This window comes from Bactrocera neohumeralis, chromosome 4 (genome assembly GCF_024586455.1).
Source record: "Bactrocera neohumeralis isolate Rockhampton chromosome 4, APGP_CSIRO_Bneo_wtdbg2-racon-allhic-juicebox.fasta_v2, whole genome shotgun sequence".
NCBI classification, from domain to species: Eukaryota; Metazoa; Arthropoda; class Insecta; order Diptera; family Tephritidae; genus Bactrocera; species Bactrocera neohumeralis.
In genome coordinates this window covers 31650675-31678417 of record NC_065921.1, presented here as the reverse complement: position 1 = coordinate 31678417, position 27743 = coordinate 31650675, and the positions used below count along the sequence as shown (strand labels likewise).

At 34.0% G+C, this 27743-nt stretch overlaps 1 protein-coding gene and 1 long non-coding RNA gene across 8 annotated transcripts in view; one reads left to right on the top strand and one right to left on the bottom strand.

Moving 5' to 3' along the window:
- LOC126756619 (uncharacterized) overlaps window positions 1-3231 on the top strand; it is a 60704-nt gene extending 57473 nt beyond the window's left edge. Inside the window, exon 2 of the long non-coding RNA XR_007666619.1 lies at window positions 2926-3231. This is a non-coding gene — a long non-coding RNA (uncharacterized LOC126756619). The remainder of the gene's footprint in view (window positions 1-2925) is intronic.
- Window positions 1-27743, bottom strand: part of LOC126756573 (protein apterous) — a 68710-nt gene that overhangs the window by 25097 nt on the left and 15870 nt on the right. For all 7 annotated transcript variants that reach the window (XM_050469754.1, XM_050469753.1, XM_050469751.1 and 4 more), the window contains exons 3-5: window positions 11559-11761; window positions 11265-11484; window positions 10296-10435 (exon numbers count right to left, since the gene is read on the bottom strand). In XM_050469754.1, coding sequence (XP_050325711.1) covers window positions 10296-10435; window positions 11265-11484; window positions 11559-11761 — 563 coding nt within the window. The remainder of the gene's footprint in view (window positions 1-10295; window positions 10436-11264; window positions 11485-11558; window positions 11762-27743) is intronic.

The window sequence follows — 27743 nt, the reverse complement described above, 5'->3', positions numbered from 1 at the left end:
TTTCTTTATAAGGAATTGCTTTCCAAAACACTGGAATTTCATTAAATTTCCAATATGTTTTGCTGTACTTGTAACGAATTCTTAAATAGCGAAATTATTTATATTACGATTATTACACGTCCTTTCTTACATAAAAGTCTCGAACTATTACGAGTAATTTTTGTAAGTAAAATATTGAAGCGTAATTTATTGCCATCTTTTCAAACAAATCTATAGTATATTACGAGTTTTCTATAAAACGACCTTTGAGTTTCGTTTAATGGCCACCGAACCTATTCCAATCACAATTAGAGCGATTTCGATGGTATATTGAAAAAACAAAACCACATATCACACAAAACTTCTCACTGTGCACCGTGTGCATTTGCAATAATTGTGGATTTCAACGATACCGCCCAAAAAGTCAGATTTAGCCAAACAGATGTTAAGACGGCTATTATGAATTATTAGAATTCGATTCGCTATACTCTGTTTGCTTCTGTTACACGTAAAAGCAACAACACGTAAAAGAACAACAAAGTTATCGTGAATTCATACAAGAGAGTATGCGGCTGCCTGATTAAAAATCGGAATGTGTTTTTTCGTGGAACTACTATTAAATCGATTTTTGAGATAACTCACATATTGGCCGATATAGTATTACGCGCGGTATTTTCGCTAGTTGGCGCTGAAAGCGCGTAGTTCTAGTTTTATTCGTCGCATCGGGTCATGCTATACCTTTTGGAAAAATTTCACGCGCTAACACGTGTTTGATTGATTGTCGTTTCTTTTAAGTCGTTCGTGAGTTATAGCTCCGCAAACATGGAGCAAAATAAGAGAAAAATACGGCATTTTTTTATCAAGGACTACGATAAAGGCAAAAATGCATCTCAAGATGTCTTAAAAATTTGTGCAGTTTATGGACCCGATACAGTTTCCATTTCCACCGCACAACGATGGTTTATACGTTTTCGTTCTGGTGTAGAGGTATCGTATATACATACACGCTCCGGAATATGTCGTCGATATAACGATAAAATCGCTTGTCAAAAGACCGGCATAGTAGCAGCCTTAGCATCGGTCAAGAGCTGGGCATGATCATCAAAAATTCATTTCAATTTCAATAAAAAAAAAACATTCAATAAAAATACCGCAAGACTTTTTTGACAACCCATTATTTACCGATGCTACGGCTGCTACTATGCCGGTCTCTTTCGACCAATTCAGCGATGTTATCGTAATTTTCGACGACAGGCCTTCCGGAGCGTGGCGCATCTTCGACCACCTCTACACCAGAACGAAAACGTTGAAACCATCGTTGTGCGGTGGAAATGGAAACTGTATCGGGTCCATAAACTGCACAAATTTTATTGGCGGCTTGAGATGCATTTTTTGCCTTTATCGTAGTAGTACTGTAAAATATGGCGTATTTTCTCTTTGTTTTGCTCATGTTTGCGACGCTATAACTCACGAACGACTTAAAAGAAACGACAATCAATCAAACATGTGTTAGTGAAAGTTAGTTAGTGTTAGTGAAATGAACTTTCCAAAAAAAGGTATAGCATGACCCGTTGCGACGAATAAAACTAGAACTACGCGCTTTCAGCGCCAACTAGCGAAAATACCGCAAGACTTTTTTGACAACCTATTATTGTATCTATCTCGCTTAGTTTTAGGTGTTACGTACAACCGCTATTATACTCTGTAGCAACATGTTGCAAGAGTATAATACTCGTAAAGGGTTAGAACAATGTTTTTAACGCGAAAAAAATAATTTCTCCGCCAAGATAGACTCATAACACTATTGCGCATGCGTCAGAACACCTGTTAGCGCAGGTTTAAAATTTTCTAAAAGAAACCATTGATGGGTTCACCACAACAATAACAGTTGAAAAGAATTGTAAAACCAAAATTTTAAAATTATTTAAAGCAAAAGTAAAGCATTTACTTGTGCCTGAAACCTCTTATTTTTCATTTGATGTATAAATTTGAAACAAGGCGCGTACTCCTAAATATCAAATTTTTGCAACTTTCCACTTTTATTTCACAATTTCAATTATTGCTAGATCTCTTATTTTCCCCATAGAGCACATGGTTGCCATACATGACAACTTGTAAGTTGGTATGAATTTCAAACAAGTTAGTATGCATTTTAACCGAAAGAATCGTAAGATTAACTTTTATTCTAAATATGTACATCTGATAAGAAATATTGTCTACCATGTGTGAAATATATTGCAACATTGCTACTGTCATGTTCTACAAGTAGAACATTGTCAGCTTTTCGTTAGAAATATATCAGACTAATGCTAACACCCATAAGGAGAAAAAACAGTAGTGTGCAACATCCACTGCTCATAATGAATAAAAAGAAAAAAACGTTAATTTCGGTTGCTCCGAAGCTATAATATTTTTCATAGGTTCAAATTTTCTTACAAACACTTGATTTGAGCGGTTAATTTTTATTTATAGTAGTCCGAACTGAAGAACATCTTCGGAGATTGTATTGGTGCCTTGAAGAATAGGCCATGCTAAATGTCGCGAAGATACCTTGCCAAATTAAACATTTTTTAATCAAGCGTTCTTTTTTGATCGGTGCGATAGCGGCGGTTCTGAACAAACAGCATCTTGGGTAGAAAAGAACGTATGCATAATTTCAAAAACTGAAGGACTAGACAAACTTAGCTCAACACGCTGCGCATTTATATAAAATATAATATTTTTATAATAAATATTTTTGTATAGGATCTCCGACGTTTCTTTCTGAGCGTTACAAACGGCTCAAGATATAAAAAGAATATTAAAAAAAAAGAAAATTATTTATTAAATGAAATATAGTAAAGTTTTAGGTAAAATTTTTCCAAAACTAGCTTTACGATTGAAAAATACATATGTAGGTAATATATCAACGCATCAATTGTTTAACAATAATATTTAATTCAAGAGATTTATACCATGTTCAGACCGACACTTAATCACACGATTTCGGCTGTTGAATGGATTATCCCATTAATCTTAAAAATTTATCAAGATTTCGCCATACAAAAATGACAGTTCCAAATCACTTCATTGAAATGATTTGAAACTGATCCACGCTAAATCTCTCTGTGCGACTCTGATTTTGCGCAATCTACTTGTCAGCACTGGAAATCTGTTACATTATCACAGCTGATTTAGACACTACAAAGGGAAAAAAATGTAAACAAACAAATTTTTTTTAAAGCAATGAATCTAATTTCATCTGAAAATCGACTTAACAAATGAAAAAATGCATCCATTATTTCTATTATATGGAAAATATTAAAAAAAAACCGTCTTTTTATTTCAAAATACTATATGACAATCTTTTCTTTTGATAAATATTAAGCGATGTGAATTCTTGAATGACAATAACAGCTGTTTTTTGATCTTTCTAACGGCAGTGAGAACACTGTTGGGTTATGAAATGCTTAAATATAATCTAATATTTTAAATTTTCGGTCTGAACATGGTATTAGAGAGTTAACTAGTAAATTTCCTCACTGGTTTGATGTGTCACTGCAGGGTATTTCGACAAAAATCGGCGGCCACTTGATTGATAATATAACACACACTTGCCATGTTGCACCAAGTGGAGCGAAGCGGAATGGTGAAGAACCGACCAGATCATGGCACATGCCCCAAAATGATATTTATATATATATATATGTACATAAATAAATATATATGTATATACACGTACATATAAACACACATGTTGTGTTTAGTCATATTCGGTTTTGAGTAAGTAAGTATGAGTATGCGTACGTACTAATATAAATAGAAATTTGTATGAATTCGTGGACGTGTGTATAAGTATGAATGTGTTTGGAATTATCGCTGTTCACAGTTGGGTATTTTTGAATTATGGAGCGGTAATAAATGTCACGAGAATCATTTAGGAGGAAATACGAGTGATGAGCATGACTTGCCAAATTTATTACTCCATTGAAGAAACAGAAACGTTTGGATGATAAACATTTTGATTTACGTTACCGCTAAGTCCATCAATCCGTAGCGAGGGTGATACGCCTATGCTTTTGATTGAGCATTGGGAATGATGAAATCGAATGAAGAGATTCACCAATTTTAAGCGGGCTGCCACCTACTAGATCTAAATTTGTGTGCATTATATTGTTATGATGATTCTTCATCACTATACTCACTCCGAAAATAGTAAATAAAAATCTATAGTGTCACAGTGAAACAGGTCTCTATAAGAAATGATATTTACCTGATATCATATACATATAGAATTAACTAATAATAAGAGATTATTTGTCTATGAAACAATTTCGCGTGTGTTGTGTAATTTATAATTCTCATTCGGGGAAAAGTAGAACCTGTTTGTTTGTTTTTTTCAAAGCCAAGCTGTTAGCATTGGTCACAAATGCGGCTATGCCGATGAACTTGTGAAACTCAGACGGTTGCAAGGTGGAGCAGAGCGCTTGACAGAATGCACACGCATCAGTTGCCGGGCAAATTAATGTCTTCGTCGCGCTCTGCTTGGCGCACCGCTCCGAAACATTTCTACATCATGACTGCATGTACTATTGGGCGCTGTTGTTGAAAGCTGCGCTTGCATTGCTTGTATTCATACTTTTGGCATAGAAATTTATTTCGCGTGTTTGAGAACAATTTCATAGATGTTGTGTTGGCATGCAGTTCCACTGTTTATCAGTAATTCATCAAGAAAGCAGCAAGAAAATTAAATGCACGGGTTCGGAAATATACATCGGGAATATTTGCTTACAATATTTCAGAAGCGCATGCTATAATCTTTTCTGGAATAAAAAAAAAATGCGATACGAGAAGAAAATTATTGTATAGCCGTTCATTTCTGAAAAAATGTACTAACTCAAAAGTGTTGATATATGGAGGGTTGGCAATAAGGCCGGATTGATTCCATTTCAGAATATGATAATCTGTGTACCACGCATTCTTTTTATTTACTTTAACGGTTCATGCATGATTTATATATTTTTGTGATTCCATTTACACAATGAAATATAGTATATATAAATGATTAAGATGATGAGACGAGTTAAATTCCGAGTGACTATTTGTCGGCTGTCCAATCAAGCGGTAGCTTGGGCAAAAATTTAGATATATTGATGAAACTTCGTACACATGTTCTTTCCAAGAAGAGTTGTTATCGCAGATCGGTGGAATTTTACCATTTCCACGCCACAAAAAATCATTAATCGAAAACCTATCAACTACCATGCAAGGTTGTTATTTAGTACAACTAACTGCATTAAGGAGCGGCATCAATGGTTTACAAATCTTGAGAAAGTGAGTGTGGTCTCGCCTTCTAATAGGTTTTACGTACATATCTCCTAAACCGCTAAAGCTGTCATAAGCAAATTTTCTTAGGGAAAATATTTTTTTTTCCTACTTACTCTGTGAAAATTGGCTGATTCGGTTTATTTCCCCGCCCACTCTCCATATAACGGTTTTGTGAAAAACTACTAAAAGTACGATAATTCTATAAATAAATGCGTCAGAGAGACAAAATTGTACACCCGGGGTGATAGAAGAAGGCCTTCTAGGAGTCGGTGTCTAAATTGGACGATAGGAATCACATCACCCACATTTGGGTAAACATCCATACCTCGGGATCTGTTCAATAAAACTTTGCACCAATAGCAGCCGACTTTATATCGGAAAATATGTGAGTTATATCAATAAAATTGAGAGATTTTTCTGTAAAAGGTGAAAACATATAAAATCAGGTGAAAACTTACGCGGGACCATATACATAACTAATATCAGGATTTTCAAATATCTAGTTGACATATTGCTGATGGTATGTTAGGTAACTAAATAAAACTTAAGGGGGTATTCTTGTCTAGGATTTTGAAAAAATCGTTTTTTTTTTGCATATCTTGAAAGTTTAGACTTTCAAAAATATGACCTTGGAAGGATTTTTCAAAATTCGACTTATTTTCGGAGATGCAGCCGATTTTGTGACGTGGCGTCCGTGTTCACTAGAATTGTCTCCTAAACTTTAAACGCGTTTATCTCAAAACTGACTTTTTCGGAACGATACCCACGATTTCTCAGGTTCTACTGGACCGATTTACTTGACATTTTTATAGAGTCTTCTTTATAGGCTTGTCTATGGTTGGAACTAGCCCCATTCCCAAATTTTTATTTTTATTATTTTTAAAAAATTCGAAATAGTCAGAAAAAGTGATCCAAAAAAACTTTTTTTTCAGGCAGTCGCCATTTTGTGAAAAAAACTTTTTCCCACTTTTCCGTAGTTCCGGTCATTGCGGCATTATTCTAGATTAATAATCTTTTTTTTTTTTTTATTTCAGTTAACTAGGAGGGTTGAAATCATGGGTATGGTCACGTGGAAATTTTAAGAGACCGCCCACTTCGTCAGCTCATAATTTTTGAAATTTTTTACTTTTTTTAGTTTTTAATTTTTTTCTGTACTCTTCTAAAATTAACAAATAACTAATAAAAAAATATTAATTGCCTTTTTTTTACGACACTTTAAAAATTACCTGAAACTCATGCTTCTAGACCAGAATACCCCCTTAAAGAGCATCGTTTTCTGTTAATAATACTTGTATATAGTAGTGACTAGTTGACTAAGCGTGTAATATTGGGTATCCTATCATTTAATGCCGAAAATATGTGAAATTGGTCCACGAATTATCCAACTCCTAAATACTAAATATAATAGGGGTATTCTCTTGCTCTTGCAAAACTCTTGCACCGTGCACGAATTGCAGAATTTTCCACTTGGAGTTTGTTGTTACATGCAGAAAATTATTTGTAATGGCTGTAAAATATGTCAGACCAAAACCCATGTTTATTTTCGTGCAATGACTTGTAAAAATATAATTGCAACCCTGTTTTAGCTCTCATTTTACATAAAGACATATTTCGCCGTTAAACTGTTGAGGAAGGAAAGTTTTAAATTGATTTTATAATTTCTACTTAAATTATAAAGATTCGTTACAGTTTTTTTGTTAAGAATGAATGCAGAAGGTGTGCTAATTCACAATAGTCATGCACAATAGTCATTCTCAATAAATTGACCGAATCAGCCGTTCATATATCACTAGATTCTGCAATAGGTGCTCTCTTGGCCTTGCATATTTCACGATTGTGTCATCGTGAAATCTTGCAAGAGCAAGAGAATCCCCCTAATGACTTTCGATACTTAGCAAACTTACCCCGAATATGTAGGTCAGTGTGTGTGTTATCTATATTGTTATAGCTGATTTTAGATTTGAAATGCTTATCGTAGTTCAGGAAGGTTTCAAAGGTAAGAAAATATGGCAAGTTTCAATGTATAAATAAATTAATAGCTGTTGGTTAGTCTCGCTAAATTCTGAGCACGGCTGGATCGATTAGGCTAATTTCGGTCTTGAATTAGTTGTGGAAGTCCAGAGAAGGATTAAAAGGTGAATAAATATGAAAATGCTCGGATGCTTTTGTTTTTCCTTTGATATGTCCTCCGTCGTTCAAAAATCAAATTGAAAGAATGGTTTCAATTACGTAGATTCATAAATCTCAAGTTTTGTCACAAATAAAATTCTTGTAGGCAACAATAATATTTATAATTTGGCAATCATCAGCTGATTTGTTATAGCAACATTTCAAGTTTTGTGCTCCTTTTTGTTTTGATCTTTTGTGATGCTTTACTGCTAAGTGCGCGAGAACTTTTCTCACTTTGATTAATTACAATTTCCGATGCCGATGCCAAGAAGAATTCGACTTGACTTGGTTCGTCGCAGTCACTCAAATGTGCGAAGAGGTACCTCACGGGCTAGGCGCACTGATGACCAGAGAGACAGATCAAGAAAATAGTGTTTTTTCTATGTCAGAATTGCTCACTCACTAAAAAAGTGAGTGAATATGAAGCAGAGAGACTCAGAATGCAGCAAGTTCGTACACATCAAAGACATCAAAAGCGAGCACAACTTAATGAAATTGAGTGATTGCGCAGACGCAGTGAACTCTGTGAACTTGGAACGAGCTGCATTCCACATTGATTTGATAATAGATTATTGTATCCACAAATCGGTAACAATTATAACAATTGGCCCCTCCACCAGATCCTTTACGCTCTTTAATTTTTGCGATTGGACATGATTCTAAGCCCTTCTTGAGCAACACTCAGAAATATAACAGCTGTTTCCGGATGACATCGTTTGACGCTACACATGTTATACAGAACTAGTATTCCCATAAATAAATCGCAAGGTCAGCCGTTGGAAGTTTGCGGAATGAACTTGGAGTTTCCCTGTTTTGTGCATGGACAATTGCATATACGTCGCGTGTTCGGGCGTCGGAAAACCGTTATCATTGCTTATTTGCGTACCACAAAACAAAATAAAAAAAAGCAAAGTTAATCAGAAACCTTTAATTTGATTAACAAACTGTATTAAACTGTGTGTGTCTGACAATATCAAATTGAAACTTTATAAATAGCCAGTTATTTCAGGAAAACTCTGTTTTGTAAGTAAGCAACATCATGTATGTAAATGTTTATACTATATACCGAACCCTTTTTATTAATTACGGCATCTTTTTGTGTGTTTTCAGTATATTTTATACAAAAGTTTAGGTTTTTTATTTATCGATTGAAGCCGTACAAAGTTTGCCGGATCAGTTAGTAAATTTATAAAAATGATTTTAAATCAGTTTTTAAGTATTCCTGAGTGATGTCAAAAGTTGGTGCCACCAGCCCGAGCATTTTCTGTCCCAATATATTCTATATAGTGCCTTCCGACTTCCCACCTGTCTTTAAATTGTTTAAGTTGATCAATAGGCGTTATATTTAGTGAAATTGAGTGGACAAGGTTGTAAGAGTATGAAATCAATCAAAAATTCTCCCGTTAAAATATTAGATTTTTTAAAAGTCAAAAGCCTTTATACAAAGTCTGTCGCAAAAGAAACAGAACTTTTTAAATATAACTGTTTCTGGTGGCGCCACCTATCGGTGGGTATATGAAATAAAAAGTTTGATCTCTTGTTGACATTTCGTAAACATTTTAAGACGATTGGATAACCACAATCGATGTTATCGATCAAAAAGTGACAGCAGCTTTTGGTCATCGGTCGTAAAATGCAAAGAGCAAATATTAAATTTTGTTTTAAACTTGGGAAAACGTTTACTGAAACATTTCAAATGATGAAAAAAGTTTATGGTGATCAGTGCCTATCCCGTAGTAATGTGCATGAGTGGTTTAAGCGATTCCAAGAAGGTCGTGAGGACCTCTGTGACGATCAGAAGTCGGTCGTCTTCAGAAGTCAAAAATAAAGACAATGCTGATTTGTTTTTACGATTCCGAGGGTATTGTACACCGAGAGTTCATCCCACCTGGCCAAACGATTAATGCTGTGTTTTACCTTGGTGTTATGAAGCGTCTTTTGTCACGCATTCGTCGTGCTCGACCACAATACCGTGAGGCAGGGTCCTGGCGCCTGTTGCACGATAAAGCGCCGTGTCATCGGTCGACGCTTTTCACTGATTTTTTGACAAAAAACTCCATATTAACCATTAATCACTCACCCTACTCACCTGATCTGGCACCCTGTGATTTTTACCTATTTGGAAAACTTCATTTGCCCATGAAAGGACACTGGTTTCAGGACATTTCAGCTATCCAAAAGGCGACGACCGATATTCTCAAGAGCATTCCGAAAAATGACCTTAAACACTCATTTGAAATGCTAATTGACCGGGCTAAACGCTGTATCGAAGCACAAGGAAACTACTTTGAATAAAAAAATATAACTTTTGAAAAATATTAATTTTTGTTGTTTTTTTTACAGTCCTGTTTCTTTTGCGACAGACCTTGTATATCAAAACTTTTAAGAACCAAGACAAGACCCCACTAAACAGCTGCTACTGCAAAATATTAAATATATAGATGAAATAAAACAAGTAATGAAGGCCTGTATTCGGGTGTAAACGAACATTTCATACACTTCCAAATTGCAAAGATTTGGCAAAAACTTACCTATACAGGAAAATACCATTTTTATCGCAATTTGGAGCTTACTTTATAAGTATTTGATTTAAGGTGGTTTGTTGGCGTGGCAGAGGTCCGCTTATGCGATTGCGGTTATTTATTAATAATTTTATATTGTAAGTACATTATTAGAATTGATCATGGTTTTTAATAATCCTATTCATACTACTTTAACTATTTCATTTCGTTTCGAAATGTTTCAAAGTTTTCAGAAAGTTAATTCTTCGTAGTCGCTTTCCTTATGAAGTACAGAAATCGGAAGACATCAATAATTAGAAAATTCGCTAATTTACTCACCTATAATAATCATTTTTGCAGTAAATGTTTCCATCTCGCGAATAGCATGATGATTCTCGGTCTAACGGTTGTCGACAAGCGTGGCATTGTAAGCAATTAATATGCCATCGTTTATCAACTGCAGAGAGGTAGAAACGATCCTGTAAGGATATTGGATATTAAAAGAGAGACGTAAATAATAACTTTTTTTCAAGCACAACACAATTCATTCGCATTAACCCATACTCAATGTAAATTTTTATACTCTAGGATATTTTCTTTCAGAAGCGTTTGTATTACATAAACAAGAAAAAACGTTAACTTCGGCTGCACCGAAGCTAATACACCCTTCACAGGTGCATTTCTTTTAGTAACTATGTGTTCAGTTTGTATGGAAGCTATATGCTATAGTAATCCGATCTAAACAATTTTTTCGGAGATTACATTGTTGCCTTAGAAAATAATCTATACCAAATTTGGTGAAGATACATTGTCAAATGTGAACGTTTTCCATACAAGAACTTGATTCCGATCGTTCAGTTTATATGGAAGCTATATGTTATAGTGGTCCGATATCGGCAGTTCTGACAAATGAGCAGCTTCTTGAAGAGAAAATGATGTTTGCAAAATTTCAAAACGATATCTTAAAAACTGAAGGACTAGTTCGTATATATACAGACAGACGGACGGACGGACGGACAGATAGACAGACGGATATGGCTAAATCGACTCAGCTCAACACACTGATCATTTATATATATACTTTATATGGGGTGTCCGACGCTTCTTCCTGGGTGTTACAAACATCGTGACAGACTTAATATACCCTGTTCAGGGTATAAAAAGTTCTTTTATTATAACAGAGGTATTATTGTATACAATATTATCACTTACAGGCTTTGATATTTTTTTTTTTAATCAAGCTCAAGGTGTATAATAACATATACATACATATATATTCATTAGCCAATAGGTGTGCAGTGGTATTACCTGTATGAATCGACCGCAACCAGCGCAATCTTCTAGGCTTCGAGGCAGATTTGGTGTTTCATTCGTGGAGTCTGGACTACTTGGTGGACCATATGGCTCCGTTTTAAAGGATATTCTCGAGGTAGTTTCCTCATTTACTTCCAAACAGTCAGGCCGCGCTCGACTTATTGCGTATTTTAATGCAGTTTCGCTGAATAGTGTGCGGTCTGCGATTTCATAGCTATCAGAAAAAAAAACAATATTTGTATGTATATTGGCCCACAAAGAACTATTTCCCTACGAGTGATTACAAACCTTTTAAATGGCTCATTAAATGTCGAGCTATAAGGCTTGGTATTGTGGTCACAAAGTTCGGGACAGGAAGAGCAAGATCTATAAAGTAGACGATTGTTATTTACACCTGCAGCACTGCCGCAATGAGTGCTTCCTTGATGTGCTACAGGTGGGGTTGGACTTTTTTCTCTCGCACCTGGCCCAAGAAATCTTGCGCTCTGCTGCTGCAATTTTAAAATAAATATACTCTAACTATTAATAATATACATTAATTATGTTAATAGAATATTTAATAATTTTGTAATAATTGATAAAACATTACATATATCTGGCATAATTAACATTTTTAATGAGACCGCAGCGTTCATCATCAAACCTGCAATAGATTTATGAATAAGTACTGCTTTTCTGTGCATACATTCCTTATAAGGGCTGATAAGTCTTTGGCCCTCCCAGTCATGCTAAACAAAAAATCGCTATCCTTGGCTTAGCGTATTAAGAATACTATCAACTTATGAGAAAAAATTAAATAAAACAAGTAGGTGCTTTCTGGGTGTTACTGAACATTTCGTAATCTCGCAATGAGCAGGAGTACAGGGAAATATTTTCGGGCAAAACTCAGCCTACCGTCGGTCAACTGCACATCTTTAATTAGCAAAACAATAAAATAGGCGCAAACATGTTATTCCAATGGTGTACTGTAATGGTTTGGTTGGAAGTCTACTATGTATAAAGGCGTTAGACATTTTCAAGTTATTTCCGGTGGTGGAATCGCCGATTCGAAAGCTTCAACATTACTTCCAAATTCGAAAATGAATGATGTGTAATTTTAAAAGTTGTTAATTGGTAATAATAAGATTTATAGTTTTTATTTATAAACATATTCAGATTCATTTTTCTTCAGCACTATACGTATCGTACATTGAAAATGAACGTGGCAAGAGAATAATTTTTCAAAAAAATTTTCAAATCAAAATGGTTGCTACAATAATATTTCCTGTAATCTTTTTGATAACCAAATGTGTACAGTTGCATAATTCGCTGATGAATAATAGGTGAATCGAAGATTATGTCATGTTATTTCGGGTATATATATATAGATAATTTACGTTGCCATTTTCATCAACAAAAGTAGCTAATGAATTAAACTACATCTGATTTATGTAGCCTGGCAACAATTGTTGTATCTGGAAATGAATTTCGTCAACATCTACATTTGTGGCCACTAATGTAGCCTGATTTCTGAGCAAGCTATGAGCTAACCATTGAATTTTTACTTTCAGGAATATACTCTCAAGTAATAAATTTTTGTCCTGAAGAGAAGTGCAAAAAATTGTCTGGCAGTATTCTATATGTATTTGGTTGAAATTCTATTTTACCATTTCCAATATCTAGCAATTGTATTATTTCTGACTTATTAATGATAATTGAAATTTTTCAACACTTCACCATTTAAGAAACGCAAAGGATGACCGGGTTGTCGACAATCACCAGGCAGTGGTAAGACAGACCATAGAAAACTTCAACGTTGCATTGTTCTGTGCAATGCTTCTGCTTCAATACTGCTTTTTGCACGGTCCAAAAGCATGTCGAACGAGTGTTTTAGCTCGTTGGCCGGTATGACCGCCAGTATGCCGGTGCAAGCCTTTTGAATAGCCTCTATGCCTGCATAACGCTTTCCTTTCATGTGCAAATGTAATTTTCCGAAAAGAAAGAAGTCGCACGGTGCCATATCAGGTGAATACGGGGAGTGGTTAATGGTTAAAATGTGATTTTTGGTCAAATAATCGGTCACAAGCGTCGATCGATGAGACGGCGCATAATCGTTTCTGAGCAATTCTTGGTCTTCAGTGAATTGATTGGCCCACATGTTGATCGTCATTTATGTCCTCACGACCACTTTGAAAACTTGTGTCATAAACTTGTTTCATCAATTGAAACGTTTCGGTAAAAGTTTTACCAATTTTAAAACAAAATTTCATGTTGGCTCTTTGTTCGAAGCTCATTTTCGCAACGATAACACAAACATACTGACACTTAAAACGCAATAACTTCACTTCCAATCGATGAAATGTCATGAAATTCTCACTGGACAATCGATAAAAATAGCAGATTCTAACATAAACGACATAAAGATGTTCTAGATTCATGTTTACGTTGGAAAAAAGTAAACGCAAATATATGTATGTAAATGACAGGTGTGTTGTCAGGAAAATGGAAAAATTACTGAACCAATAAGGAAGGGCTAAATTTCGTTATAATCGAACATTTTATAAATACGTAAATTCATTATACGATAAATACGGTATAAAGTCAATTGGTAACTCGGAAATCTTTATTTGGGTATATTGGAGCTCTATGGGTTTTAAGATGATTGTATTTACTTTAAAAGGTATGGTAGTATGTATGCGGCATAAATTCAGCTGAAAGCTAAAAAAAAAGTTATATTATTCACTACAATTTTTTTTCATTGAGTTATAAAATTCATAAGAAATAAAAAATGTTCCCAAAAATAATTAAACTTCAACCGTTAATATCTTTTAAACGGTTGGGTTAACGAAAAAATTGTGGAGACCTTTTTTGTAGAGCATTCAATTTCCTACAAAATCTAAAGAACAAAATATCTTGTTCAAGTAGTTGGAAGCGAGATATACATTTTTCTATCTGATAATAAGAAAAAATAGAAAACCGTATGTAGGAGGACCTTCCCGTTACAATTAAGAACTCATGCTTGGAGAGGCTTTCTTAGAGGTGTCTAAGAACCTATTTTTCCGAGTACCAAACGAAAAAAAAAATTGTTTTGAATCACCCTAATACATATATTATATAAGTCATCAGATCAGCACAAATTAAGTTTAAATCGTTTTGGTTAAATAATTATTCTACTAAATAAAATAACAATTAGTGTTCTCCTATTTGATATACATATTTCTGTATTATTATTTTTTTAGAAATCAACAAAAAAAAAAATAAAAACTTTTAATTTGGTCATCAGGTTACAGTGAACCAACAAAATATGACTTAACTTTGTAGATACTTTTCTCTTAAACTATTTCAGCTTTTAAGCTTCAACCAAAAGTAACAATGTGAGAATTTAATTACTTTTATAAAAATTTAACAATAAACAAAAATATTGATGTTAAAGAGTGCAAAAAAAATAAAATATCTTATTTTGGTAGTCGAAGCTTCTTGCTTTCACCCCAGCGTATACGCCACAAATGAATCCATAATGATTGTAGAGAAATATTGCCAAATGTTTAATATATTGCAAAGAGTATATCCACCGTGATAACAAATTGTGCGATTTTGTAATTCTTCAAATGACTCCAAATTTAATTTATTTCGATTTGCATGGCAGTGCGAGCAAATGCCGTGGGTAAATATGTTTCCCACGAAGGACTACTGGGCAGTATTAACAGTTAAACTCAATTTAAATTGAGGCTACTGCTTTCATTGGGATAACGATTCGAAGCACTGTGCTTTGGTTGTTGTGCAGTATAAAAAAGAGCTATCATGTCACTCCAGAGTCCAGACTTCAATCGCAATGAGCACCTTTGCGCCTATATGGAAACGAAGTTACGAGAGCGCAAAGTTAATAGGGATATTCAGACCGAAGCCTGTTTATTTTGATACTTCGTTAGTTAATACTTCGTTAAAAGGCTTAACTGTGAACATACTTTTTGTTCTACCTCTGTAGTATGATAAATTTTATTCCGAAACAGCTGATTCAATTTTATTAAAGAGTAAAAATGCCTCAGCAAAGTGCAAAATCAAAAATTGTCAGTCATTTAATTGAAAATTATGTGGAAGATCAAATTTATTACTGGTAAGTACTTTAAATTGATGTACAGAGGAGCAGGAGAACAGCTGATGTGATATTACCGAGTAACGAAACAGTTATCAAGCTTGCCAGATGGATAGTTCGTTACTCGGTAGAACGATAGTCTGTTAATTTTACAAAAACAAAATACATGTAAAAAACTACCGAATAACGACTAACGAGTTAACTAAGCTGGTCTGAATACCCCTAATGTCTAAAATGAGCTGAAGTCTCTTATTTAGGATTACGGACTTTTAAAAATAAAATAAAATTTTTCTCACAACTTTAAAGTTTTAATAGTTTAGTAGATAAGTCACTTCAAAGTCAAACCATTTATCTAAGTATACAAGCGTTTTTATATTCTTTAATATTTTTAGTCAAGAACATATACCGTATTTAAATTTATGTATTAACTAATTTAAGCCCGCCTTGTTGAGAATGATCTCAAAGACCCGATTGGATGGCGATTCTTACAAATTTCCAACACCATTTAAGGAAATCGATGACCAAGCAATTTTAATATAATCGACTTATTCCTCTTTCAACAGCTTTTCTATTGCTATTAGTAATTACTGCATTAAATCGATGTTTTGCCTTCACCTGGACACCTGGACACCCGGACAGTGCGAATCAGAGCTTTGGTATATCGTACAAAGTGCGACACATATTTTTAAAATGGAGAAAAGCAGCAGAAAAGCCATTTTATTCGTGTTTTCGTGTTTGCATTTATAATATTATTCAAAAATTGCAGTTCGCGTATCATATTAGAAGATAGCTCCCCACATCGCCACACTATTCATACGACTACGTAGACGTTTCAATTGGAGTTCCATCTTCTGAAAATCGTGGAAATTAAAATTGTATCCAGGTCCTTCCCAACTAACATTTTTTTGGACTGAAAAAACAACTTAGCGCCAGTCAGACTTAAGCGGGTATTCTGGTTCAGAAGCTCGAATTTTAGGTTTTTTTTTGACGCAATAAAAAAATCAAAAATTACTTTGATCATCCATTTTTTTACATGCTTTTTATTGATATTCTAGGAATACAAAACATAAATAATATAAGAAAAAAATTAAATTAAAAAAACTGCAGGTCGGCGAAGTAGAGATGCGAAATGATGAAGAGCAAAAGTTGAATTGAAAAAAAAAAAAAATTTTACAAAATGGTGGAGGTTTGAAAAAAAGTTTCGTATTTTTCCTGTTTTTTTGTGGTTCGGAATTTTTTAAAAATAAAAAAAAAATTCTTTCGAAAGCTCTTCGTAGTACGATACTATAAAGCTCTAAGAAAGCTCTGTGTAAAATTTCATGTATATCGGTTGAGTAGAACTTGAGATATCATGCACACCGTTTCTAGAAAAGTAGTTATGAGAAAAACGAGTTTAAAGTTTGAGAACTAGTCGCGCGCAGTCGGAGTCGGAGACACAAAATGAACTGTAACTCGAAAAATAATTTGAAATTCGAAAAACCCTTTTAGGGACATTTTCTTGAAGGAAATTGATTTTATTCGAATTTCTAAACCAGAAAAGGCTATGTGCACCGGTGCAAAGTTTAATATTGTTTCCTTTCGGGGAACCTTAGGTGGTGCTTTTTCTTTAGTTTTATTAGTTTCACATATGGAACATTATTTGACACCTTTTAAAGAATACACAAACTTTTAACACCAGCATATGCCCTGGTTTTAGCGTTAGATTCATGCGAGTTGGATGTTTTTCTCAAATTTGCTCTCTTGTTACTTATCAACTTATTTAATATGTTGAAAATAAGAGAATGGCTGAAATTCGTGAATTTTTAAAGTTTGAAAAGCCAACTTTATGAATATGTGATGGTTATTTTTGAGAAACGAAAATTAGTTGGTGAAATTTTTGTTTGAATGAAAAAACGAAAATTCCTATGTTAAATGTATGGAAAAAATAGCAACCCCTTAGAGTTAAGCTACAGCGCCTGGCTTGAGAGAGGATTATTTGTTTGACAACTGACACTAACATTTGAGGCGGTAAGAGTTGAAAAAAAATGCAAAAACTTTTTTTGAAGCACCCTAATGTATATATGTAGAACACATTTAGTTATTTGTGCAAATATTCATTATTTATTGGCAGTGGAGAAAAAAATATTGTTTTAACTGTAGCCTTAAATAAAATGAAAATATTAAAAAAAAAAAACTCCGCAAAGCTGCTGCACGTAAAACAACGGAACACGGTGATAAAATCATCATCAGAAACATCAAGGCTGATCCTTTTAAAATTTAACAATAAATTATGGCTGAAATAAATGAGGAATTTGTGTTTTGCGTATCCAGTAGACTTGTACGAAGGCGTCTCAATGTTGCTCAGTGCCCAAAAGATACATAAGAATATGGCTGAACTTTGATGAATGGCAAACCATTTGTCCATCGCCCTTGATATGTAGCTCCGTAACTCCAGACACGCCACAAAAACCGTTAAGGGTAGTGTTTTTCTGGTACGGCTTTAGACCAAATGAACCAATTTTCATACCTTAACATTCTTATACATATAACGAACCATTCCGCCGTATATGTCATGATTTCAATTTTCATTCCAGCACATTTGATCTAACAGACTCACTCTTTATCATTAAAAAAATTATTTTATCTACTCTTAACAAGTAACATTTAATAATTATAAACTTTAATCTAATTCTTAATTTCGGCTGTTGAAATTTTTGTTTCTGTAGCTGAGCAGCTTAAGATCGCAACGCTTAAAACTCTCTTGCCTTTTATGACTCGGCTAATTCCGCTCGTTCGCGGATTGCGCCCCTCGCGTCGGTTGGGCGGGAGGAGGGTAATCGTTGGGTATTATTATAAATACGGTTCCATAGCACTCTCGTTCGAATTGGTGCCTCTAAATAATAATAATGATCCAAATCACACAGCTAAAAATGTGCAGAATTTGCTCACTGCAGAAGGTATTGACGTACTGACCAGCTCAAAGTCTCGACGTCAATTCCCACTGAAAATTTGTGGAGCGATGTTAAGGCGCTAATTGCTAAGAATAAATTCAAAAATGCTGAAAAACTTTGGACTGGAGAGTTTGCCCCGACGATGCCAATCAATTTTGAAAAGTTGTAGACAAAGTAGGAACGGTGTGAGTGCAACATTTCTAATAAATTTTCTTAATTTCCGCAGAAGCGGCCTACAGTGCTATTGCTACGTTCAGCTCAAAATACGCAATTGAAAAAATATTTTTTATTTTTTTATACATAACTTACCTCTGTATTTCTCCATTTGTTCAATTTGTTTTCTGCTTATAATAATTATTAACGTCGTTTTATTACATATTCAAAGCGTACTATTTCTCTGTCCATGACTGTATACAACATACATATATATATATTTACAAAAAGTCTAAGATAAATTGTTGCGAATTGGAAAACGCGCGTACCGTATTATAAGGATAGTACAATTATAACTGGAAAAATAAGATTACCGCAGACAGGAGAATTCTAAATTTGGAAGTGTCACATCATCGCAGTCGTTCTGACATTTCTGCTTATTTCATGTACGTATCTACGTATTTTTGAGTAATTAATTTGAAAATATCCTAGTACAGTATTCATACCAAGTTTTGTAAAGAAAGTGGTTTTTCATTTTTTTCATGGGAATGTTACAAAGTATATACTTGTACTTGTATACTAGGTACATATGCATCACCATTCAAGTTTTATGCTTGGCACAATCGAGTTTGGTATTTTAAAATTAATTTTGTGAGTGGTTAAGACAATTTGTGAGCTGTTTATACATCTTCCAAATAATAAGAAATTTCTAAAAGTGAATTGCGAAGTTTAGTTAAAGATGTCTACTTAGGTTAATAGCGTAATTACACTAGTTTACAGTCATTCCGCGACTGTGATGTTAGAGGCTATTTCTGCTAATTTTGGGTTGCTAAAACCGAAATGGTAGTAAAAATTTCCTAACACTTAGGAATTTTTGTATTGTATTGTAATCCAGGAGTGTAGGGGTCAAACCACCACCACTTTCTAGTATGACCAAAATAGCAGTACGTGTTGGAAAATGTTTGAATTCATGTTCTTAATCAGCACACCTGAAATATTCCGCAGATCGTTTGCATTTAGTACTTAACTGCAATGAATTGACGAAATTTTTGATAGCTTATTTACTTTTAAGAAAAGTAAGGGACTTCTTTTATTTCTAATGAATGAATAATTTATAATGAAATATTATTATTTTAAGGGGGTATTCTGGTCTAGAAGCATGAATTTCAGGTAATTTTTAAAGTGTCGTAAAAAAAGGCAATTAATATTTTTAATTCCATTTTTTTTTAGTTATTTGTTAATTTAAGAAGAGTACAGAAAAAAATTAGAAACTAAAAAAAGCAAATAATTTCAAAAATTATGAGCTGACGAAGTGGGGGGTCTCTAAAAATTTCCACGTGACCATACCCATTCAAACCTCCTAGTTATCTGAAACCAAAAAAAAAAGATTATTAATCTAGAATAATGTCGCAATGGCCGGAACTACGGAAAAGTGGGAAAAATTTTTTTCACAAAATGGCGACTGCCTGAAAAAAAAAGTTTTTTTGGATCACTTTTTCTGATTATTTCGAATTTTTTAAAAATAATAAAAATAAAAATTTGGGGATGGGGCTAGTTCCAATCATAGACAAGCCTATAAAGAAGACTCTGTAAAAATTTCAAGTAAATCGATACAGTAGAACCTGAGAAATCGTGGTATCGTTCCGAAAAAGTCAGTTTTGAGAAAAACGCGTTTAAAGTTTCTCGTAATGTCTTTTGTTCGATTAGTTCCGGCCGAACCAGTTTGGATGCCGGGTCAGAAAAATGCCTTTATCTCTGAAAATAATTTGAATTTTGAAAAATCCTCTTGTACACATATTCTTGAATAGTTAAACTTTGAAAATATAAAAAAAATTTCGATTTTTTTTTAATTTCTAGACCAGAATACCCCCCTAAGGTCAATATCTATAACAGAACTTACTTTATTAGACTCCCATTAGTTCTTCCATAAGTTCAGGCCGTCAAAAAAATAGAACTTTAATAAAGTTTATAACATTAAATTATGCATATGTTAAATGAGCGACGAACAATATGGTAGATGGTGACCACATTCACTCCTTGGAATATAATTTTTTGCGTCTTTGGAAGTATTTGCGTATATTTTGTCGTTTTGCTAATTAAAAACTGCTTCAACAATCGTCGTAAGCTTTCAACTGGAGATTATCCATAATATATTTTGACATTGATCTGGTCGATATATACATATGTACGTTTGCTTTAACATTATTTTTTGTTTTCTAATGGGATTTCTGCTTTTTATGGCTAAATTTATTTCTACCATCAACTGGTGATATTTAGAATATACGATCAATAGTGTAATAAACCAACTTTCTCGAAATATTATATTTTTGAGAAGCTCATAAATTTTACTTGGACCTTTTCTAAAATTATGCAAAACAATCTCCGCAATGTGATCTTATTCAGCTTTCCACTCCGTTGTTAATAAGCGAAAACAAACACTTAACTAATTATTATATTTTTAGTAGAGACTGTAAACAAATTACAATAAACAAGTAAGGGACATACTTTTGCAACTTGCAAGGATCAAAGCCGGCGAAATACCTGCAGGTGATCGACGAAATCGTGTAAGTATTACAATCAAATTTTATCTTATCAACTTATCCAATAAGAGTGAAATGATTTCATTTCAAAAAAAAATAATAAAATAAAATAATTGTTAAGGAAATTTAAATGTTTCATTTAGTGTGAGTTTAATCGAAGTTCTGAATATAAATTCATTCAAATGGCCTCCACGACTTCTTTTGCAGGAACAAATTTCATGAACACAATTTTCGAGTACTTTTTCCACTAAATCAAGTCGAAAGTCACGAATAGCAAGTACAATGTTGACTTCTAAAGTTTGAAGAGAATCTGATTTATTGCTAAATGCCAATGACTTCAAATAACCACAAAAGAAGTAGTCTTGGAGTTCATTCTATTCATAAATTCTTGAAATAATCAAATCTCCAAATCTGATACGTAGCTCCGTCTTGTTAGAACCAGATGTCATCAAGATCAACTTCTTAAAATTGAGTTCATAAAAAGTTGTTTGTCATCGATCTATACCGCGCTCAATTAGCAGTAACGATGTCACCAGCTGCATTTCGAAAAAAGTACGGATCAATGATTTCGCCAGACCAAAAACCACACCAAACTGTCCATTTAGCTGAATGTAATGGTTGTTCATTAATAATTTGTGGGTTTTTGCTCAACAGTATCAGCAGTTTTGTTTACTAACCGCACCACTCAAATGAAAGTGAGCCTCATCGTTTTCAAGTTGTTCCACGGCAAAATCACATATTCACGACGTTTACGGTGGTCCAATGGCTACAGTTCTGGAGTGAGACAATTTTATACGGTTGCAAGGCTGCAAGCCCAAATCCTCTCTCAAAATACGGTTGTCGTTTGAGACAGTCCCAATTCCGTTCTCACGATACGTTCTTGGTATCGCCAAATTTCTATTCTGCTGGTACTACTTCTCTGAGCGGCGGCAATATTTTCATTACTTCGAGCGTTCTTTGTCTTATTGGCACTTGAACATTATGTAAAGGAAAGGTACGCTCGAAATTTTCAACAATTCGGCGAATAGCGGGCACAGGTGGACGATTATTACGTACTAAAATGGCAAAACGTTCACGAAAAGTTGCAATTGGAGCACGATTATTTAGATAAAAAATTGTATAATTTGTAAACGTTGTTCTTGCATATCTCTTTCCACGATGAAATCGCAAATATTATTGAATACAAAAAAATTACAGATCATGACATATTAGAAACGGCGGAAATGACACTTAGAAAATCTGGTATTATAGGTCATAGACGCAATTAGTTTTATAATATATGTACATATGTATTTTACTTCACTTCAGCGAAAATTAAAATAATAATATAAATAATAAATTAAAAATAATATATTAAAATCATCTTCAGATGACATGTACCTGACATAAACTGAACCGAAGAGACTAAATTTTATTTATTGAATGCAAAATGACAACCAGAGAATTTAATTGATTAGGGAAATGAGGTTGTTACCAAAGTTAAACCCAATTCTATTCAAATTAAGCGCTAAAACACATAATTAAAAAAAAAGGTTTTATACTTAATGTTAATGTTAAAAATGTCACACATTTTGTCCAACCTAAACGGTATAATCTCAGGCGAAAAGTTAAAAATCACTCTAAATCTCCATATAACTTTTTACATTGCTCAGGTATACCATACTCGTGAGCATATTTTTAACTAATTTATAAATATTTAACTCACCTACTACCTATTCGGTTTATGGCCAGCATAACCAAAATCATTATGTGGCACATATGTATGTATGTATGTAATGTATAGGAATAGGGGTGATTCGTAGATTCATTTCCTATATTTTCTCTATTAAACTATACCACAAGTATATCCATTACTATTCGATCAATTAATTTTGCTAAGATATTTCAAATGTTTACTGATTTATCCGCCAAAAAGGCAACGAAAAGTTGTATAATCTCTTATTAGATATGTATGTATATGGGAAATAAAGGTGGTATTGACCTGATTTTTTATTATCAAGTTTCATTGAAGTACCTCACGTACCATCACTAATATATTGTATATGGAGTGAAGTGAGCCGAACGTTTCAAAATTCTGAATATCATTTAAGTGGGGCTAGGGCAGATGTTCTCCCGACTTTGTCCAATTTTGTACAAAGATACACTGTTATGTGTAAAACACACTGCCTCATTGTCATTAAATAACTCACATATTGACTGATATACAAGTATGTAATATAAATTCTACTGGAAGTTCGAAAATCTTTATGGCAGATATGTAGAAAGAGAAAATAGCTAGAGAAATATTAGCACAATTCAACCCATTTGTAATACAAGGGAATATTAATTTAAAGTAATCATTCTCCCCGAATTTCAGCATTATACATATGTCACAGATTGACCTATATTTTTAGCACAAAGTCTAACATATGCACTGGGGTCTCCTGGTTGCATAGAAATGTCATAATAACGTTATGTATCAAATTTGGTTGAAACTTGTCGAATGGGTGCGGAAATTTGTAATTTCTCCTAACGGTGGGCGGTGCCACGCACATCGTCCAATTTTTCCAACGGCTCCTATACCAACCCGGTTGTAAAATTTAATGTCTCTGCCGAAAAAAGCATGTTTTTGTGATTTTTTTCCTGACGACACAGTTAAAATTTATTTATCCAACCAATGGCACATTGAAGTATGATATTCGAAAAATGTCTTATCAATTTTTTACAAAGAAATATTAAAAAATACGGCAATGGCAGCAATTGTCCGGACGGGTCTCGAAAAAAAGTTGAATTGCGGTGCCCCTCATAACTCGTTGCTGGATCATCCGAAATCAAAAAATGAAAGTTCATTCGTTAGATAATAGTTTTCCCCAGGTAATGCTGTAAGGGTTTTTTTGAAATTCCAATTTTTGAATTTTTTCGAAGACTTTGAAATGAAAAACACAATTTTTTGGGAAAAAAATCGGCTAAGTTGTTATTGCGAAATCAAAATTATGAACAAAACAAAAACTCTCCAGCGTTACCTCGAGGCTGCTTGAGCCATATGTAAAAGAATCGTTTTTGTCCACTCCCAAGTGAATGGCGTTCAGAGAACTTTTCTCACTTCTGTGAACTTCTACACATGACTCCGTCATCAAACAAACAGTCGTCGCACTCGCGACTAGGCACCCACGTCACTGTTGACAGTCATTACTTCGAAGTCGTAGATAATTTGGTCTATATTGGAACCAGCATAAACACCAACAACAATGTCAGAGCCGAAATCCAACGAAGAATATCTTTTGCTTCGGACTAAGTAGGAAATTGAGAAGTAAAGTCTCTCGACGAACAAAAACCAAACTCTATAAGTCACTAATTATTCCCGTCCTGCTATATGGTGCAGAGGCATGGACGATGACAACAACTGATGAGTCGACGTTGCGAGTTTTCGAGAGAAAAGTTCTGCGAAATATTCTAATTTTAATTTGCAATATCTATTGTTGGAACAGATGTTTTTAAACGAATATCGACTTCGATGGAACGATGAGCTGTATTTATATGACGATCGTTCTTTCATCGCTTATGCAATAATTAAAATATAAATTAATTTTTAAGCATACGCTGGCTAGAACAATTTTGTTTTCTCAAATGGATCGAAACTACATATCGTCAGTTCTGAAAGTATCATCGACGCAGTACCCGCCGGGAAGTAATATTACATATATTTCAAGACCTTCAACTTCTGTGCTCAGAAGGACCAGGTGGAGAAGGACCTTTTTTCGCTCATCTTCAATTGTGTTTCATTCGCCACCTTTCCGAAAAAAGAAACGACTAGCGCGCTGTTTTTAACTCGGCTATAACCGCGTAAGCGTCTACGCCAGTAAAGAAGAAGAAGAGGAAGACATAAAAATGTAAAAATAATGTCACGTACCAAATTTTGTCGAAATCGGTTGGTCGGGTCCCGAGATATGAGATTTCAAAAAAAAGAAGGGCGCTGCCACGCCCATCGTCCAATTTTCACACCATCTCCCGCTGGTAAAATTTAATGTCTCTAGCTTATTTAGTTATTTAGTTATTGATTTATTGCGCTTTTAGCAGTTAGTACCGTTATATGGGGAGTGAGCGGGGTTATCTCCGATTTCATTCATTTTTACACTGTCGATAGAAGATCATATAAGATTTATACTCAGCAAATTTGGTTGTTATAGTTTAAGTATTTCTTAGTTATGGCACTTTATATGTTTTCGGTTAATGACCGGAAGTCGTGAGCTGCTTGAGTCATATGTAAAAGAATCGTTTCTGGCCTCTCCCAAGTGAATGGCGATCAGAGAACTTTCCTCACTACACTTGCGTGATTTTCTACACATGACTCCATCCTGGTTTTAAAATGATTACGTGGGGTAAATATGTATATAGTATATAGTGCCAGCAGAAGTATTGGTTTCATCTATTTTTAACACAAGAGAAGATTATTATCTGTAAATTTCAATAATTTATCTCACAGGTAATCGATATAGTTATACTATAAGTAAAACGATCAAATGATTAAGATGGTTATTAAGGTGTGGAGTCACGGTCTTCTTTTAAAAATTTGTATACCATAGATGCCCCTCTCTACTTCATGCCATGTACCACTGTATTATTTTAATATACACTTTTGTTATAGCTCTTTATAGTTTTTCGATTGATGACATTTTGTGCATATCTTTTGATGAAACTTGGAACATATGTTTCTTGGCAAAATAGGAAGGTGGAGTTCGTAGATGGGCGTAATCGGAACACTGCCACGCTCACAATACTAATTCGGTGTAAAAATTGGGCAATGGGCGATGTAAAAATAGGGCAAAACGCCTACTTCGCTTATAAAAAAATTTTAAATTTCATTTGATTCTTTCACCTTGCGGTATACAAATCAAGAAGATATTAATATAACAGAACAAGAAATTGCACGAATAATCCCTTTCCTGACAATGATATTATTGTGTGTCATAAATGGGTTGAATCGTATCAATATTTCCTTAGCTTCCATATAGCTATCGAGTTTCGAAATTCCGGGTGACTTTATACCGCATAACCGCCCAACATGTCAGTTATCTCAATGAAAATGTGAGAGTGTGTTTTACACATAAGAGTGCATCTCTGTGCCAAAAGCAGATAAAATTGGATGAAAACTTGGCCTAGACCCTATATGTTCATAGGTCATAGTATTGGCGACAAGATAAAATCGGCCCCAACACCCATATATTTACTACTTATGTACAAGTATAATGATTTTCGTTTTTCTAAAAAACCTTTTGTCGAATATGTCGGTAAGTGTATGAGTTATATATATAGTATGTATGTATATATACCGTTAAACATCCATAGCTCGAACTTCTATAACTTGCTAATAGAAGTCAAATTTCATACAAATTTCCTTCCATAACTCGAAGTCTCTCTTACTCGGAGATTCTCGCAAGTTGCGAATGTATTAAATGTTTGGTTGCACCCGAACATAACCCTTCCTTACTTGTTGAACTATGTTCTAATTGAAAATTATTTAAAAATACATAACTGACTAATACTTTATATTTGCTTTCCACTATAATTTTCATCTTCAAAGCATTTACATATGTGTATGTAGTAAATCTACTAATTCTGCGCTCATAAAAGTTATAAAATAATTTTATAACATACAGGAACTGACTACCTATAAATAGTAATGGTATCGTTAGGCATAGTTGCTATAGTGCCAAGGAGGCTGTTTACCAATATATCTGTAATATTCATAGAGATATCATAATGTTCACTCAAGTTATCGCATAAACAGCCAGACGAACGAGTAGATAGTTCAATTCGTCAGTTTAGGTGCGACAAAGGTAAACAGAACTATTATATTATATTCAACATGTTGCGAGAGTTCCCACTCAATTTGAAAACGATAATTCACATATTCAGAGTTATGTTCGGTATAAGGTAGCTTGGATATCGCCATATGTTGTAACAAAAAAACATCCGGTAATTGTAAATAAAAATATTTAATATTTGATTATTCATCAATATTTATTTTGTAGATGTAATACACTTATGCTAACGATTTTTCCAGTCCATCCATCATTGATTTTCAAGCACCATATCCTTCACTTTTTAATATTTTCATCAGTTGAAGAGGTCGAAGGTCGTGCAGAACGAGGCATGTCTTCAACGATCTCTCGACCGTCTTTGAAGGCTTTGTACCGCTCGTAGGCTTGTGTTTTTGATAAATGTGAATCATCGTAAGCCTTTCCCAATATTCGCAACAATTCCGCACACGAAATATGGTTAGAAATACAAAATTTAAGACAAATGCTTTATTCAATATTCCGGCATAGTAATTAAGGACAGTCCTACCAACTTAGCAGAATACTTTTTTTGAAATATTATTTACCCGGGGAATTTAATTGTTTCTTTGTCACAATGTTTATAGGGTAATGATTTTCAAAGTGCAGGTTTACAAATTATACAAGGTCTGTCGCAACAGAAACAGGACTGTAAAAAAAACAAAAAACAACAAAAAATTAATATTTTTCAAAAGTTATATTTTTTTATTCTAAGTAGTTTCCTTGTGCTTCGATACAGCGTTTAGCCCGGTCAATTAGCATTTCGAATGAGTGTTTAAGGCCATTTTTCGGAAAGCTCTTGAGAATATCGGTCGTCGCCTTTTGGATAGCTGAAATGTCCTGAAACCAGTGTCCTTTCATGGGCAAATGAAGTTTTCCAAATAGGTAAAAATCACAGGGTGCCAGATCAGATGAGTAGGGTGAGTGATTAATGGTTAATATGGAGTTTTTTGTCAAAAAAT